The 18,816-nt window shown below is 41.8% G+C and overlaps 1 protein-coding gene across 1 annotated transcript; it reads right to left on the bottom strand.

Annotated features, from left to right (window-relative positions):
• Positions 1–388: 388 nt before the first annotated feature.
• Positions 389–18,375, bottom strand: rpl5b (ribosomal protein L5b). Its single transcript, XM_080195228.1, has 8 exons — positions 18,287–18,375; positions 14,038–14,107; positions 13,808–13,923; positions 13,511–13,645; positions 8,059–8,261; positions 6,194–6,371; positions 2,576–2,664; positions 389–571 (listed from the first exon to the last, which is right to left on the bottom strand). Exons 1-8 carry the CDS (start codon positions 18,287–18,289, stop codon positions 472–474), a joined length of 894 nt encoding a protein of 297 aa, XP_080051354.1. The 5' UTR covers positions 18,290–18,375; the 3' UTR covers positions 389–471.
• Positions 18,376–18,816: the final 441 nt, after the last annotated feature.

The raw sequence follows: 18,816 nt of genomic DNA, 5'->3' as shown, positions 1-18,816 counted from the left end.
AACCAGACAACGAAGATCACACCAATAGTTAAATTATTTGCTTGTAGGATTATCTGAAGCATTACTCTACCTTAGTGAACTCTATATCTAAATACAATTAAGATTAAAAACATCCTCCTATTTATCAAGTCATCAGCATTAACAGTAAAAAAACCCACTATGCATGAGATCAGTCCTATGGTTTCAGATTACATTAGAAAGTAGGCAAAAGCCCCATCAACCCAACTTTTTCCTATGCTGCCTTATTCCTCAGCATAAGAATCATCGGCTTGTTAAGTCTGAATCGAGTCTCTGCCGGTTGTAACTGAGGGGGAAGACATATCAGGCAAGTAAAATTCCAATGAAGTGCATTTTCCCCTTCATATTTAACATTTGAGACAAAGAGAAACACTTTTTCTTTTGAATTTATTTAACAGTTTATATGAATCATTAAATGAATTATTGTATTTAACAATGACTGATGGCGACCCTTCAACTGTCGCCATTCTGTTCCTGTGCCCTGAGGAAGCTAGCCTTCTTTTGAGCAATACGGTCCTTTCTCTGTGCCAATGACATCTTGGGACGGTTCCACCTACAAAAAGAACAAAATAGTTAAATATTTCTCACCATAAAATTACGGCTTCTTTACAGAGAAAATGAACATCTGGTGGGCAACAATGCATTAAATTAATTCAATGCCCTGCAATCAGCCAGTAGTTGTAACCTTACAAATGAGGACCAGAGCTGACAGCAGTAGAAAACAATAAAGTGTGAAACTTAATTATTGCACTTATGATCTGCAGCGAAATGCAAGTGTTTCTTGGCAACTTCAATATTAATTTTTCCTTTGTATAATTGAGTGTCAAGACTGGTTTTATACAAATGCATTGATCCAAAATGATTTCAGCGTTCATTGCAGTTCGTGCATGTAATACAGGATGAAGTCCTGTTGGGAACCCAACATTGGGATCAGATGTACACCCCTAATCCATACAGCATTGAGAAGCCACGAGACAGTAATTTTGCCTTGATTGGCAAATTAGTGGCATGGGAGCACCCACTGATGAGCCAATCAAGGCAAAATTACTGTTTCGTGGCTTCCCAATCCTGTATGGGGTTGGGGTGGGCAGGCTCACATAGAATTCCCACAGTGCAGGAGGCCATTCAGCCCATCGACTCTGCACCAATTCTGATGAGCATCTTACCCAGGCCCTCTCCAAGTGATAGCGAAGGAATGGCAACACAGTTCCCAGTCAGGATGTGGGGTTTGAAGGGGAACCTGCAGGTGATGATGTTCCCATACATCTGCTGCCCTTGGCAAGTTACTGCAGTGCATCTTGCAGATGGTACACATGACTGCGTACATGAGTTGTGGAGGAAGTGAATGTTTAAGAAGGTTGATGGGTGCTGATCAAGCAGGCTGGTTTGTCCTTGAGTGTTAATGGAACAGCACTCAACCAGTAAGTGGAGAATATTCCATCACACTTGTAACTTCTGCCATGTAGATACTGGATAAGCTTTAGGGTACTAAATAACTAATCACACACTCCATAATTTCCAGCATATGTCCTGCTTTTGTAGTCACAGGCTGGCCCAGTTCAGTTTCCAATCAGTGGTGACCCCAAGATGTTGATGGTGAGGAAATGAGTGATAATGATACTGTTGAATGTCATGAGGAGATGGTTAGATTCTCTCTTGTTGCATATAGTCACTGCCTAGCACTTAACGTTTGGATCTCACATCAACCCAAGCCTGAAAGTTATCCAGGTCTTGCTGCATGCAAGCACCATCTGCTTTAGTATCATCACAGATTGTAGAAAACACTGAAATTAACAGTAAACATCCGTGCTTCTGAACTTAAGAAGGAGGGAAGATCAGTGATGAAGCAGCTAAAGATAGTTGAGCCTACGCTATTACCCTGAGGAATTCCTGCAGCAATGTCCTGGGGTTGAGATGATTAGCCTCCACAACCACAGCCCTTTGTAGATATCTTACACTCTCTCCTTTCAAAGTACTTCAAGCACTGTGTGTATTTCTGTTTTTTTTGAAAATTGGCTCACAGGTCATTATAAGCAAGCAATGCACAAGGCAGGAAGGCAGCTTGAGTAGCCTCAATGGGTTCATATTAATGGAACCAACACAGTAGTGCCTTACTTTAATAAGCAGCCACAATTGATATCGAAAACTTATTTTCAAGTGGATGCTGCCAATTTGGGTTGAACAGCAAATAATCTTTTCACCCTTCAGTAACCAGCTAGAGTTTACATACTCAGGGCAGTCAATTGACTGAATTATGAGAGATTTTAGGCTCATTAATATATGTACACAGCAAGAGCAACATTTTTAAGGGTGCCCAAAATAGGAATTTGTTTACAAACACGGTTTATCCACTAGTAAATATGCATATATTTATACTTAAGTTTTTAAAAATTCCACTCTTCCAATTACAAGAACAGAATTCCTTTAGTTTGTTCTGCACTTAAAATAAGTATAACATTCTACTGCAACATGCTTTTTTGTAGTTGATTGAATTAAGATTAGAAGTTGAATTTTATTTTTTGTAAGGATTGCTGGGGACAGTCTTTGTGTACAATACCTCTTTTTCTTGACTTCTCTCTTAGGCTTCTTCTCATGAACAGGATTTTCTCTAATAGCAGCATGAGCTTTCTTGTACAAATCTTCGATCTATCAAAGTTTTTGAAAGAAAAAAAACTTAGTTCTCATACCAATCGACTCAAGAACAGCTTCTTCCCTCCTGCCATCAGACTTTTGACAGGACCAACCTTGCAGTAAGTTGATCTTTCTCTACACTCTAGCTATGGCTGTAACACTACATTCTGCGCTCCATTCCTTCTCTACAAACAGTATGCTGTGTCTGTTTGGCACGCAAGAAACAATACTTTTCACTGTACGCTAATACATGTGACAGTAATAAAGTAAATCAAGAAACTTGCACCACAACTCAATATTTACTTCAGTTTTTTAAAACTGACTTTGAACATTTCGCCGTCATAAGCAGTGCCAATATTTTTAACCCAGAGTAATGTGATTTCTTCAATCACTCCAATTGTAACTTCACAGTTTCTTTCTAACATTGTTACATGTCACTATTGTGGATTTCTCACTGTGTCTTGTTCTCTTTTCTACTATTAGTTATTTTGTACTTTAATCAATTAACGAGGATAACAGTCCACATACACAGACTTCCAAAAGGCAATTAATGAGGTTCTACACAATAGATTTGTAGCCTATGGAATAAAGGACAGCAGCAGCATGGATACAAAGTAACAGTAAACTGCGGTGGTGGCCAGTTATTTTTTGGATTGAAGGAAGGTCTACATGCAGTAGTCTTCCTCAGGGCCATTACTTTTCCTGATCTATATTCATGATTTATTCTTGGGTACACAGCAAAATTTCAAAATTTGCAGATGGCACAAAACAAACAAGAACGTGGCACTGTGAACCACAAGGAGGATAGTGATGGAGGTCAAGGAGACAAATAAGCTGGTGGAACGAGAAGACACTGGCATATACATTTTAACACATGATTGCAAAGTGGCACATTTTGAGAGGCAGAATAAACCAAAGACACGATTCTGAAAGGGATGTTGAACAATTCAAATTTCATCATCTGCCTTGGTGGGATTCAAACTCATGTCCCCAGAGAATTCCCTGGGTGTCTGGATTACTAGTCCAGTGACAATACCACCACTGCCTCCCCTTCAGCCTCAACTGGAGTATATTGTATTCAATTCCATACTTCACATTTAGGAAGGATGTGAAGGCATTAGAGAGTGAAGAAAGGATTTGCACAAGATGAGGGAGTTACTTGGATAGATTTAATAAGCAGTGTTTGTTCCAAAAGATTGTTGAGAGATTTGATAGAGGTGTTCAAAATCATGAGGGTCTAGACAGAGTAAGTATAGAGAAACTCCCCATTTGCAGAGTCAAGAACCAGATGGCATAAATGTAAAGCAACTGGTGACATAGAGAATTTATTTTATGCAGCCAGTGCTAACAATCTTGTGTGCACTGTTTGAAAGGATGTTAGAGGCAGATTCTACTGCAGTGTCGAAACAAAACTCAATAATTTGCAAGAAAAAGATTTCAAGTGCACACAGAAAGGAACATGAAGTGGGACAATCTAAACTGCTTTTCAAAGAGTCAGAACAGTGTGGGCTGAATAATCTACTTGTGCTGGAAGCATTCTTAGTGATACAGACCTTGAATATTATTGAGACATACTGCCAAAAGTTTTCATCTTGTACTTATCAGGACAAATGCAAGAATGCCAAATTTCAAACAATTACAACAATTTATGCCACAGAAGAAAATATTGCTGATTTGTGTTTGTCCTCATGAGTGTAAGATGGACAGCACTGGCAGTACACCTATCTTTATAGCTGCCCATCAAATCCGCAAAAGGATCACTGTCAAAATTCAACAATTGAAGAGGGAGAAAATAAGCAACTTCTCCTTCCAATTGCAGCAGCAACAATTTCATCTCTACCTTGTCTCCCAATTACTCGGCCAGATGAACAATGCAAACACTTCCTATCCCCTCTCAAATATACAAGACCCAGCCTGCATGGTTCTTAAATCAGCTTGTGTACTACAAGCTAACATGATCCAGCATTCTTCACATACAAAATACCTTCAGAGGCTGAACCATAACCTTTACAATCTTGGAAACCTATCTGTCCATGAGATGAGCTTCCTGCTTCAGTTAGATTATATAATTCCACGTCCACTACAGCACTTGGACCCTGACTCAGCTCATTTGAAACCATTGTGTGTCTTTACTCAATTGCTTCAAACGATTGCAATGCAGTCCAACTTCCATCCTTTGTTAACCTGAACCCATCCAAAACTACTAGCCATGTTCTAACTTGCACCAAGTGAAGTTTTCTCATTATCCCTGTGACTGACTAGTCCAGCAACACAGATTTTAAAACTCCCATCCCTCATTTTCAAATCATTGTTAGGCTTCATATCTCCCCAATATGTAGGTCATCCAGCCTACAACCTCAAACATCTTTGCACTCCTCTAATTCTGCACACTATTGCATCCTTGATTTTAAGCACTCTACCAAGTCTTCAGTTGCTTAGTTCTTAAGCTATGGAATTCTGTCCCTAAACCCCATTTCGTAAAACCAACCTCTTTTTGTCCAAGCATTTGGCCTTCATAGCGAGGGGGATTGAATATAAAAGTAGGGAGGTCTTGCTGCAGCTGTATAGGGCATTGGTGAGGCCGCAGCTGGAGTACTGTGTGCAGTTTTGGGCGCCGCACCTGCGCAAGGATATTTTGGCCCTGGAGGGAGTGCAGAGGAGGTTTACTAGGCTGATACCGGAGTTGAGGGGATTGAGCTATGAGGAGAGGCTGAATAAACTAGGCTTGTACTCGTTAGAGTTTAGAAGAATGAGGGGAGATCTCATTGAGACGTATAAGATGATGAATGGGATGGATAGGATAGAGGTGGAGAGACTCTTCCCGCTCAAAAAAGACAGTAGGACTAGGGGGCACAGCCTCAAGATAAAGGGGAGGCGGATTAGAACGGAGTTGAGGAGGAACTTCTTCACTCAAAGGGTGGTGAATCTCTGGAATTCTCTGCCCGTTGAAGTGGTGGAGGCTGCCTCGCTAAATATTTTTAAGAAGCGGGTTGATGGGTTCTTGATAAGAGAGGGGATTAAGGGTTATGGGGAGAGGGCGGGAAAGTGGAACTGAGCCACAACAGATCAGCCATGATCTTATTGAATGGCGGGGCAGGCTCGAAGGGCTAGATGGCCTACTCCTGCTCCTATTTCTTATGTTCTTATGTTCACCTATCCTAATTTTAGTGGCACAATGTTAATGGACACATTTGAAAAAAATAACCAACATAACAAAGAATACATTAAGCAGGATATGCTTATGCTCCCCCCTGCCCAATGTAAACTTAAATTTACCAAATTTGAATATCTAGCAGGATTATAAACACATCACCATAAAGTAGTACTTAATCAACCAGCCTCCTGTAAACAACCTCAGAACGCAGCTGGTCTTTTTTCATCTGATTTTGTTTTACACAAGGATGTTTCGATAGGGCCACTTACTTTACACTTCCCCTACAATCTCCTAACCACACCCTAGCCTACGAAACACCAGTTTCTAAAGGAAGACAGAAAATCACATACACTGAATAAAATACTGAAAAGGTTGAATACAATTGCTTACAATATCAGCTGTGACTCCATGCTTGATGTACTGAGAGAACTGCTTCTTGTAGGCCTCCTCATCCTCATCTGCCAGGTAGCGCATGTACTCTGCTATGTTCACCCCGAAGATGTGTTTACGATGGACTTCAGGGTTGAATTCCTTGCTCTCAGAGTCATAACCTGGGAATCGTTTGGTGCTGGGAAATTAAAAATCATCTGTGCGTTAAGTATTTCATTCATATTTCTGTTTTGCGGAACGCATAAGGTCCTTTCAGTCCAGTCTTTAAACAAAAATTCTTTGGCACTTGATATATCATAAAATAGCTACTAAACTTTTGACAAGGTACCTCACAAGAAGTTATTGCAAAAGGTCAGGGGGCATGGAGTTGGGGGTAGGGTGTTAGCGTGGATAGAGGATTGGTTGTCAAATTGGAGGCAGAGAGTGGGGGTCAATGGGTGCTATTTGGATTGGCGGTTGGTGACTAGTGGAGTGCCTCAGGGGTCGGTGCTGGGGCCTCAGCTATTTACCATTTATATAGATGATCTGGAGGAGGGAACCGAGTGTATGGTGTCGAAATTTGCTGATGACACCAAGATTGGAGGAACGGCAAATTGTGCGGAGGGTGTGGAGAGTCTGCAGAAGGATCTAGATAGGCTGGGCGAATGGGCCAGGAACTGGCAAATGGAATTTAATGTTGGCAAGTGCGAGGTGGTCCACTTTGGTAGGAATAATGGTAGGAAGGATTATTACTTACGTGGAGAAAAACTGCAGCAGGCGACGGTGCAGAGGGACCTCGGGGTCCTTGTGCATGAGTCGCAAAAACCCAGCTTGCAGGTGCAGCAGGTGGTCAGGAAGGCGAATGGGATGCTGGCCTTCATAGCGAGGGGGATTGAATATAAAAGTAGGGAGGTCTTGCTGCGGCTATATAGGGCATTGGTGAGGCCGCAGCTGGAGTACTGTGTGCAGTTTTGGGCGCCGTACTTACGCAAGGATATTTTGGCCTTGGAGGGAGTGCAGAGGAGGTTTACTAGGCTGATGCCGGAGTTGAGGGGGTTGAGCTATGAAAGGCTGAATAAACTAGGCTTGTACTCGTTAGAGTTTAGAAGAATGAGGGGAGATCTCATTGAGACGTATAAGATGATGAATGGGATAGATAGGATAGAGGTGGAAAGACTCTTCCCGCTCAGAAAGGACAGTAGGACTAGGGGGCACAGCCTCAAGATAAAGGGGGGGCGGTTTAGAACGGAGTTGAGGAAGAACTTCTTCACTCAAAGGGTGGTGAATCTCTGGAATTCTCTGCCCATTGAAGTGGTGGAGGCTACCTCGCTAAATATTTTTAAGACGCGGGTTGATGGGTTTCTGATAAGAGAGGGGATTAAGGGTTATGGGGAGAGGGCGGGAATGTGGAACTGAGCCACGACAGATCAGCCATGATCTTATTGAATGGCGGGGCAGGCTCGAAGGGCCAGATGGCCTACTCCTGCTCCTATTTCTTATGTTCTTAAAAGTCAAAGCCATAGTTACAGAAATTCGAGTTTGAAATTTACTTGCATTATTTTTGTGTAGATTTATAACGGAGACCATGATATTATTATTGCATTGACACTCGGCATGGCCGATCCACATTTTTATTCCAGTTAGATAATGCCTCATTTTCAAAGGCATTGTCAAGGTCAGGAATTAGTAGAGTTATGAATCCAATCCCCAATATAATACACCACTTCCATCCAATTGTTCAAAAGCAACAGTCAAAAGCCTTGCTTTTTCCAGTTTGCACTATTTGCACTTCAACATCAAGCATCACATCACAAAACTGAAGCTTGAAATAATGAAATGTCATCAATTTTTTTTAAGAAAAGACAATGCCTGAACATCTCCCATACCTGTGTGGAATAGACAGGCCACCGTCGACTGCACCTTTCAAAGCTCCAAAGACTTTGTTGCCTGTGGTGGTTCTGGCAAGTCCAGCATCAAGGTAGCAGGTGAAAGCACTAGGCTTCCCATCGATGCTTTCCACATTGTATTCATCACCAGTCACATCTACCTGACCCTCATAGACCTTATCCAAGCCAAATTTGTTCAGCAGCTTTTAAAAAAAGGACAAAAAGTTATTACAGGTTTTATCTCGTCAAAAGCAAACCCATAATAACAGCAATGCTCAGAAAGTTATATTGTCCATAGTCAAGCTTCAATGTTTATAATTTAGCATATCTATCGTATACATTGTGGATAGCTGAATTCCAATACACGGCATACAAATTTCATGCAAGTCGTGCAGTGAAATTTTTTCATCAAAATCCCCACAATGTGACGGAAGGCACAGTACGTTCAAGCACTGACTTTACCAGGAAGAAAAGATATTTCATTCAGAGACTGGGATTAAACTAAGAAATATCAACAGGTCAGATAGCGTTTGTGAAGAGAAATTGAGTTAACATTTCAGAACTGTTCTGATGAAAGGTTTGTGACCTGAAACTTTAACTTTCTCTTCACAGACGCTGTCTTGATCTGTTGAATATTTCCAGTTTTTATTTCAGACTTTCTGCTCTATACTATTTTTGTACTGAGGTTAAAACATGTTGTTCATGCTGAGTAGATGACACTTCATTCCACATGTGACCCAACGCAGCAGCTATGGAAGAACATGATGCTGACATTAGGATCTAAAAGCAAACTTTTGCCACAGAATATTCACCAAACGCTTAAAGAATACAACTTAATTGTTTCAAAAAGCCAAATTACAGAAAATCTGCGCATAGTTTTGCTATATCAGAATTATGACTGAAAGCTTGGATGCTGAATTTTAACACCAGTGACACATTCATAGAAACACAGAACAGTACAGCACAGTACAGGCCCTTCAGCCCTGATCTAAACTGCCCCCCAGCCTCAAGATAAGTGGGGGGGGGCAGTTTAGATCAGAGTTGAGGAGGAACTTCTTCACTCAAAGGGTGGTGAATCTCTGGAATTCTCTACCCGTTGAAGTGGTGGAGGCTACCTCGCTAAATATATTTAAGTCACGGGTAGATAGGTTTTTGATAGACAAGGGAATTAAGGGTTATGGGGAGAAAGCAGGAAAAGTGGAACTGATCCACTTCAGATCAACCACGATCTTACTGAATGGCGGGGCAGGCTCGAAGGGCAAGACGGCCTACTCCTGCTCCTATTTCTTATGTTCAATGTTGTGCTGAGCTATGTCCAAACCTAAGATCAAGCTATCCCACTCCTATTATTCTGATGTGCTCCATGTGTCTATCCAATAACCGCATGAAAGTTCCTAGTGTCTGCCTTCACTATCACAGCAGGCAGTGTATTCCACACCCCAACCACTCTCTGAGTGAAGAATCTATCTTGGACATCCCTCCTATATCTCCCACCATGAACCTCATTGTTATGCCCCCTAGTAACATCTACATCCACTTAACAAAACAGTCTCTGCACGTCCACTCTATCTATCCCCCTCATCATCTTATAAACCTCTATTAAGTCGCCTCTCATCCTCCGCTCCAAAGAAAAAAGCCCCAGCTCCCTCAACCTTTCCTCATAGGACCTACCCTCCAACCAGGCAGCACCCTGGTAAATCTCCTCCGTACTCTTTCCAGTGCTTCCACATCCTTCTTATAATGAGGTGACCAGAACACAATATTCCAAATGTGGTCTCATCAAGATCTGGTATAGTTGCAGCATAACCCCATGGCTCTTAAACTCAAACCCCGTTAATAAACGCGAACACACTATAAGCCTTCTTCACGGCTCTATCCACTTGAGTGGTAACCTTCAGAGATCTGTGGATATGAACCCCAAGATCTCTCTGTTCCTCCACATTCCTCAGAACCCTGCCGTTGACCCTGTAATCCGCATTTAAGTTTGTCCTACCAAAATGAACCACCTTGCACTTATCAGGGTTAAACTCCATCTGCCACTTAGCTCTGCATCCTATCAATGTCTTTTTGCAGCCTGCAAGAACCCTCCACCTCATCCACAACTCCACCAATCTTGGTGTTATCAGCAAATTTGCTAACCCACCCTTCAGCCCCCTCTTCCAAGTCATTGATAAAAATCACAAATAGCAGACGACCCAGCACTGACCCCTGTGGTACACCGCTGGTAACTGGCCTCCAGTCTGAAAATTTTCCTTCCACCACCCGCCTCTGTCTTCTATGAGACAGCCAGTTACTTATCCAATCGGCCAAATTTCCTTGTATCCCACACCTCCTTACCTTCTTCATGAGCCTACCATGGGGAACCTTATCAAACACCTTACTAAAATCCATGTATACAACATCAACCGCTCTACCTTTGTCTACACATTTAGTTACCTCCTCAAAGAATTCAATCAAATTTGTAAGGCAGGACTTATTTCTCATGAAACCATGCTGACTATCCCAGATTAAACTGCATCTTTCCAAATGGTCATAAATCCTACCTCTCAGGGCCCTTTCCATTAACTTACCGACCACCGAAGTAAGACTATCTGGCCTATAATTATCAGGGTCATTCCTATTTCCTTTCTTGAACAGAGGAACAACATTCCCCACTCTCAGTCCTTTGGCACACTCCTCGTGATGTGGAGACACCTGTGTTGGACTGGGATAAACACAGTAAGAAGTCTCACAACACCAGGTTAAAGTCCAAAGGTTTATTTGATCGTAAACGCCACAAGCTTTCGGAACGCAGTTCCTTCGTCAGGAGAATGGAGAACGAAGGAACTGCGTTTTGAAAGCTTGTGGCATTTACTATCAAATAAGCCGGTTGGACTTTAACCTGGTGTTATGAGACTTCTTACAATCCCCGTGTACAGTGAGGACCCAAAGACCAAAACTAAAGGCTCCACAATCTCATTCCTTGCCTCCTGGGAAAAATTCCCCAGGAACAGAAACCAAAAGAGAAAATGCTGGAAAATCTCAGCAGGTCTGGCAGCATCTTTAAGAAATGAGCTGACGTTCCGAGCCCAGATGACTCTTTATCAAAGCTTTGACAATGGGTCATCTGGACTTGAAACATCAGCTCTTTTCTCTGCTGAGATTTTCCAGCATTTTCTCTCCTGGTTTCAGTTTCCAACATCCGCAGTAACTTGCCTTTTTCCTCAGGAACAGCGTCTTCATATTGACTGCCAACACAGACCTTCAACCAAAGGCACAGACTTTGCACTCTTGCTGCCAACCACATCTAATGTCCCTCCCCACCTTTATCTCAGCTGGTCACTCACAAGGCACAACCAGACAGTTTGCAAAAACATCCTCCTATTCTACCTCAAGCAGAATCTCGAGTCACATATACTCTTCATGACGAAAACCACTTATTTCCAACTTAATCCAATTACACATCCACCACATTATATTCGTCTCCTCCCTAGATGCACCTGTTCCAGGCTCTTCTGGCTGACTTTCTTGACAACTAAACTTCAACTCATCCAAACTACTGATGTCTGGCTCACCAATCACCCGTCTCTGTCAATATACTTAGACCCCATATCACCAACTCCTCAAACTGAAAATATTATTCTTTGTGTTGGAATTCCTTTAAGGGATAGCCAATCTTCATAGCTTTCTGTAACCTCCAAACACAGAGCGGATTAACAATAAGTATCCAATAAGCTATGGGAAAATTCAGCAAGAATAAGACACAACTGATGCATTTGCACCAATCTTCAGCCAGGTATGCTAAGTGGACAACCCATTTCGGCCTCCTCCAAAGATCCCCTGAGTTGCAGAGATCAGTCTTCAGCCAACTCAATTCACCCCGTGATAATAAAAGGCTGAAGGCACTGGATACTGCCAAGATTATGGGCCTTGACAATATCCCAGCAGTAGTGCTAAAAACTTGTGCTCCAGAACTTGTCACATCCCTAGCCAAGCTGTTCCAGTACAGCTACAACACTGGCATCCACTCAATGTGGAAAATTGCCCAGGTATGTCCCATACATACAAGAAACAGGACAAATCCAACCTGATCATTAACCAGTCCACGAGTCTACTCTCGATCATCAAAGAGATGGGAGGCATCTTAAACAGTGCTATCAGTGCTATCAATAGCCTTCTCACTGCTGCTCAGTTTGGGTTCCACCACAGCCAGTTCCTGAAATCATTAGTCTTGGTCAAACGTGGACAAAAAAATTCAATTCCAGAGGTAAGGAGAGACTGATTGTCCTTGACATCAATCAGCCCCAACAAAACTGGTATCAATGGGAATTGTGGAGAAACCGTCTGCTGGCTGAAGTCATGCCTGGAACAAAGGAAGATGATTGTGGTGGTTGGAGGTCAGTCATCTGAGCTCCAGGACATCACTGCAGGAGATTGTCAGGGGAGTGTCCAAGGCCCAATCTTCAGCTGCTTCATTAATGATCTTCCCTCCACCATAATGTCAGAAGTGGGGATGATTGCCAATAACTGCACGATATTTAGTATCATTTTCAACTCCTCAGAGTTCATCTGCAAATGCAGCTTGGGCTGACAAGTGGCAAGTAAGATTCGTGCCACACAAATGCCAGGCAACACCCACAACCCATAAATGAACAAAAACAAAGAAATTAAGTAGCACTCAGTAGCCTGGAACATTGATTTTTTTTCTATTCTAGCTAGAGCCTATAGGCCCACGCCTTGATATATCTCTTTCTAACGTGACCCACCCCGCAAAATCGACAAATCACATTCCTGACGTTTGTCTTTCGTGCATCTCCGCTGATGCTTGTGCCTTCAACTGGTTCCAAGGCCTTGACTCTCTCCCTAAACCCCTCCAGGTCAATCTCTACCTTTCACACCCTCTTGGGTGGAGTTTTTAGTAATCTTTCAAGTAACTTCTCCCTTGTCTCTGATTTCACCTTCGTGAAGCACCTTGGGATGTTTTTTCACTATTAAAGACATTGCGTAAATTGAAATAACTGCTGTTCATGTTAACAGTCAGATGTTTTAGAAAAGGTAATCTTATGACTAAGAACTCCTGTATATATCTAAGTATTGCAACAACGAGAAAGACTTGCATTTATTCGGCACTTCTCATGACCTCAGGACATCCCAAAGTGTTTGACAGCCAATAAAATACTTTGGATATATAGCCATTACTGTAAAGTAGACAAAATAGGCAATTCAAAGACCATTGTAAAACTTTGTGCCCAAAACTTTACATTTTGTAGTTGGTTACTCAAGACAAGAATCATATGCATCACATGCAGCTTCGCTACAATTTGTCGTTAACAGCCATTAAAAACTAAGTATTAATAGTTCTAAATCCTACAATAAGAATCTCAATAAGGAAATTGTCTTAACAAGTGTACTTTCAATAAATTAACAGCTTTAAAATAATGCAAGCAAAAATCCTGGAAGCTACTGAACTTACCCTGCGGGCAAGAAGCAGACCAGTGCAATATGCTGCAGCATAGTTAGTGAGCCCAACCTTTATTCCGTACTTGGGTAATTCATGGCCATAGGCAGCACATACAATGAAATCACCCTCAATTTTAGCATATGCAATCTGTAAAATAAAGTATAATCATTTGTAGTACATTTATGTTGAATTGAGTTTGACTTGCATGGCTTTAAACATCACCAAAAATTGCAACGTTCAATAACTTTCTCACTTGCTGGTAATAGCCCCTTTTTATTATGGAATAGACTATTAATGTAAGTCCTTTACCTGACATATGATGTCCCGGTTGGTGAATCGTACAATCATCCGGTACTTTGGCGTGTTGTACTTGTTCTTGTCCTGTACCACCAAGCGTTTCCGTGCAAAGTAATCAGTCTTTCCCTCTGGAAATGGGAGAAAGGACATTTTATAATAATTCCATCACTGATTATAGGAACTTTGCTAATTAAAATATGGGTCTGAATTCTAGGAAGTTAACAGGCCCCCAATTTACTTGCCTCTCCTCCTCCTAAACTTTACTTGGTACCGCTTGAAGTACGCCTTGCTTTTCACAACTTTAACAAATCCCTATGTTTGAAGGAGAAAGAGTATAGTTAGTGTTAAGAACACCAAGGTGAAAATTTCCAAAATCTGTTTAGATACTTGCCAAACTGTCACACATCCTAGCAGTTCCATAGACATTGTCACCCTTATACCAATTGTGAGCAGTTTCACAAACAAATTTACATCAGCACTAAATATATACGAATAAAGAAAGCCATGTGCACCTGAACTATAAAACAATCAAAAGCTGGCATAGTCTACCTCACATGTATCTATCTTTTGCAATCATCAATTAGATCACTGTTCTTCATTGTTGAGAAGTAGGTTACATAAATTTCCACAAACATGCACTGATGCCCACTTACCTTGCGATATTTCCCAGCGGCAAGTTAACAAAATCACCAAAGTCACATGTACCATATTTGAATTATGAACAATTTGGTCAACTGAAAGTAATTCGGAGATACCAGCCAGAGATTAGTGACATTAACACAAGGTTAAAAACTCTGCATCCATACCCCATCTCAACAACTTGGAAATTATGTCATATACTTCAGAAGCCAGTAGTCAAAGACAGTAACAAATAAAGCCCAAAGATGAGGTACAAGAGTTGCTACATAGGGAGTGCTTGACTGGATTTTCAATTTCAGGATTTTGTCACCAAGAATGATAATGCTTCCTTTATATTTGAGTTAGATATTTTTGCATATATTCCTAATAATACCCTCAATCTCATCAGTTTTATTTGCTCAGAAATAATATTTTTTTTAAACGCTGCAATGAAGTTACTGTGAAAATCCCCTACTCGCCACACTCCGGCGCCTGATCGGGTACACAGAGGGAATTTAGCATGGCCAATGCACCTGCCCAGCACGTCTTTTGGACTGTGAGAGGGAACCAAGACACTCAGAGGAAACCCATGCAGACATGGGGAGGATGTGCAAACTCCACACAGACGGTTACCCAAGCTAGGAATCGAACTCGGGGTTCCTGGCACTGTGTGGACATTGTGTTGCCATGATTTGCATTAGCACTGAACAAGAGCAAATTAGCCGTTGCAGGATAAGCTCTGATACTTAATATACCTCAATCTGAAAGCACATGATGGAAAATAAAAATTTCAGCTGAGATTCTTTTACTTTCACTACTGCAAACACCATGAGTATTAGTTACATCAGTGAGCTATGGTTTCAAATTAAAATGAATAACTGCCCAGATTCGAGTGCTTTAACTAAATATATGTTATTGAAACTTTGGTACCATCAGAAAAACTGGCCTATGGCTGTGTAAAGGCAATTTCAATCAGAATCAGTCGTTCAACGTCAGCAGTTTGAATAAACATTGGTTAACCAGAGATTTTGTTTGTTTCCTGTCAAGCTGTTTCCTACTTGATTACTTTTGGAAGCCAAGGTTCAGCTGAGGCTGAAGTACCAAAAAGGCAAGCTCTTAAAAGAGAGAGGTGATGAGACAGACACTTTCAGGGAAGAAATTCCAGAGTTTAACGAAAGCATAATGGCAATCTTCCAAAATCTTACCATTTTCCCTCCTCAAATGTTAAGATAAACAGGCTATCTCAAGACCAAGACTGTGGCCACACCCCCCACAATTAGCATCTTCCAAATTAAAAGCAATACTTTCCTATTTTGTCAGCATCTGTTTCGAATATACTACTCAATACCCTGTGCTCAGTAATATTTAAATCAGATTTTCATACTTCCAATGTATATTCAGCTGAATGCTGGTATTGATGTTTTAAAAGAAAAAGATTTTGTGGCAATTTATTGCAGACTATTTACAGCAACAGGAATTCACTACAAGCATCAGTTAATAGGGTCACTGATTCAAACGGTTTCAGAAGTGGAACGGATTTTTACATACATGGCCTTGTTTGCTGAATTGAGACATTGTTTTACTTATACAGTTCCCTGGGTCTGTCTGCGTAGTGGACAAGTCACAGGTGAACAGTGTCCAGTGCAATGGGCACCTCCAGTTCTCATGAAATGAAAGCATGTGGTGCTCACACCGATTGTCGTCTTATTTTCTAAAACACTGACTGTCAACCATCTAAAATAAACAGCACTAATAGTACTGGCAGGTCCTAAATAAGCATGAATGCAAATGATTAAATCCTTTTTAAACAAAATAAGCATCAGCCTATTTTAAATCCGGTCATTTTAAACAATGGGGATCACGTGTCCAGTAAGTCTTTCCTGAAGACAGAACATAGAAAAACTACAGCACAAACAAACCCTTCGGCCCACAAGTTGCACTGATCATATCCCTACCTACTAGGCCTACCTATAACCCTCAATCCCACGTACTCATCCAGAAGTCTCTTAAAAGACCCTAAGGAGTTCGCCTCCACCACCACCAACGGCAGCCGATTCCACTCACCCACCACCCTGAGTGAAAAACTTACCCCTGACATCTCTTCTGTACCTACTCCCCAGCACCTTAAACCTGTGTCCTCTCACAGCGATCAGTAAAAGTAACCAAGGAGATGTAGAATTATAAGAACCAACTGATTTACCAACGCTCGCTAGAGAAGGAAACAGTCTGTCTTTACCCAATATAGTTTATGTGGCTCCAGTCCCCAACCAAGCCAGTCAATCCAATCAAACCTCGTAGGGATGTTAGTCAGAGCCTGCTGAAAATTCCTCAAGCTTTCATGTTGCAACGTTACTTTTAAAATTGTATATACTCCTTGCTTTTCCATTATTATTTTAGTTGAGAGGATCGCCAAAGTGCACTTTCTTTCCCATACCTTTGAAATCACACCAACCTCTAAAGGTATTTTTTGCATCAGGAATGCTTTATGTGTAATTCTCCCACAGTCACCTGCACTTCTACCTGTCGATGACATAAACCACATGGAATCAGAATCATAAAGTCCCTGCAGTGCAGAAGGAGACCAATTGGCTCATTGAGCCTCAGGCCCTATCCCCATAACCCCACTGCTTGGTCATAGCTGAAGTTTTTTTGCAGCAGGCTAAACACAGATCCGGACCTGCACATTTCCACACATGTATTTTCCCAGCATATCCACGGAAGTGCTATTTCTTAAATGGGTTTGGTGTAGTGGTCATAAACCACACAAGCAAACCAGAAACCTTGACAATGTTCCAGAGAACACAAGTTCCAATTCCGCCACAACAATTTGAGAACTTTAAAGTTGGTATCAGTAAAAGTAACCAAGAAGATGTAAAATTGTAAAACCAACTCATCAGAGTTACCAACACTCGCTAAAGAAGGAAACAATGTCTTTACCCAATATGGTTTATGACTCCAGTCCTCAACCAAGCCAGTCAATCCTATCAAACTTCATAGCAATGCCCTGTTTCCAAAATGTATAACGCAGCTATATGAACAGTACACAATTAACATTAAGACATTACTTGATTAGTGAAAACGACATTGTTCATATTCAGAAAGTGTGCATCTCTGCTGCTTGAAACTTGCATCTTACATCATAAACTGAAATATTCCATTTTGCAAACCCTTGCCATTAAGTAGCTTAATGGAATGTAATATTGGACAAACTGCACTAACCGTTAACAAAACTGTCGGAGATTGTTGTCTGTCCCCCGTATCTAAAAATACTGAAGTCTCTTACTACATGTACATCTTACAAGTATTTTAAAGTACAGTAGCACCAAGTTCAACCAATGGGTATTTTTTTAAAGTAGCGCCTATAAATGAGAGAGATTGGCAATAAAAACCACGGAGGCCCACTTTTTTTAATTAAAAAAATAGCGATTTAAAGGGAGTAAAGTTCTAAAAACGTTGGCACCCAACGACAAATCAGATCATTAACTCTTTTGTACGGTAGAGCCCGAGGCCTAAGTGGAGTAAAGACGACCCCAGGACAAGCATCTAATGATTTAAGCCAGTGTGCAGTTATAGCACGGGAGGGGTAAAGTGCAGAATAATATATTTTTTAAAAACCCATTTAGTCCAGAACATTTGTGTTATTGACAGATTCTGGCCCCGTCCCCCCTGTATTGCCCTGTCCTGGACTGGGGCTTCTTCCTCAGCCTCTACCCCCATGGCCACGTTGGGAAAGGGAGACATCGGCAGCAGGAGCTGGCGACAATCTAACGCCATCCTGCCCAACACAACATCGCCTTCGCCATCCGGCGGCTCCATGCGGTCGCCGCAGCCGTTAGCTACCGGAATTGATGTTTCTTTCGGGGAACTACCAACCATTTTCAGGCTTCTTCACCCGCAATCACCCGGGACCCAGGCGATTTTCTCGGGCCGGCAGATTCCGCCAAACTGGAAAAGGCCGCTCATACTGCGCATGTGCGGGACCTGGGCTGTCGCGCTGTGAAAGATCATCCCCCCGCCACTGTGCAGCCCGTCAAACACCGCAGCGCCCCCTGCCGCACGGGAGGACCAGCCAAACTGCCCAGGGAACGCGACCAGCTGCAGCCTCTGAAAAGACTTCTGCAGAAGAACATGGAACATTACAGCGCAGTACAGGCCCTTCGCCCCAGGGTTATACTGGAGTCGAAACTTTAACTCTGTTCCTCCCTTCAAAAATGCTGCTGAGTCTTTCCTATACTTTCTACTTCCGAAAAAGAAGTTTGCATCTTCCATGACATGACACCAAGTTAGGATGTGGAGATGCTGGTGTTGGACTGGGGTGGGCACAGTAAGAAGTTTCACAACATCAGGTTAAAGTCCAACAGGTTTATTTGGAATCACAAGCTTTCGGAGCACTGTGCCTTCAT

Source organism: Carcharhinus amblyrhynchos, chromosome 9, assembly GCF_965287045.1.
Source record: "Carcharhinus amblyrhynchos chromosome 9, sCarAmb.v2.hapA, whole genome shotgun sequence".
In the NCBI taxonomy this organism is placed as follows: Eukaryota; Metazoa; Chordata; class Chondrichthyes; order Carcharhiniformes; family Carcharhinidae; genus Carcharhinus; species Carcharhinus amblyrhynchos.
The sequence above is the reverse complement of the archived record's forward strand: the minus strand, read 5'-3'. Positions and strand labels throughout refer to the sequence as shown.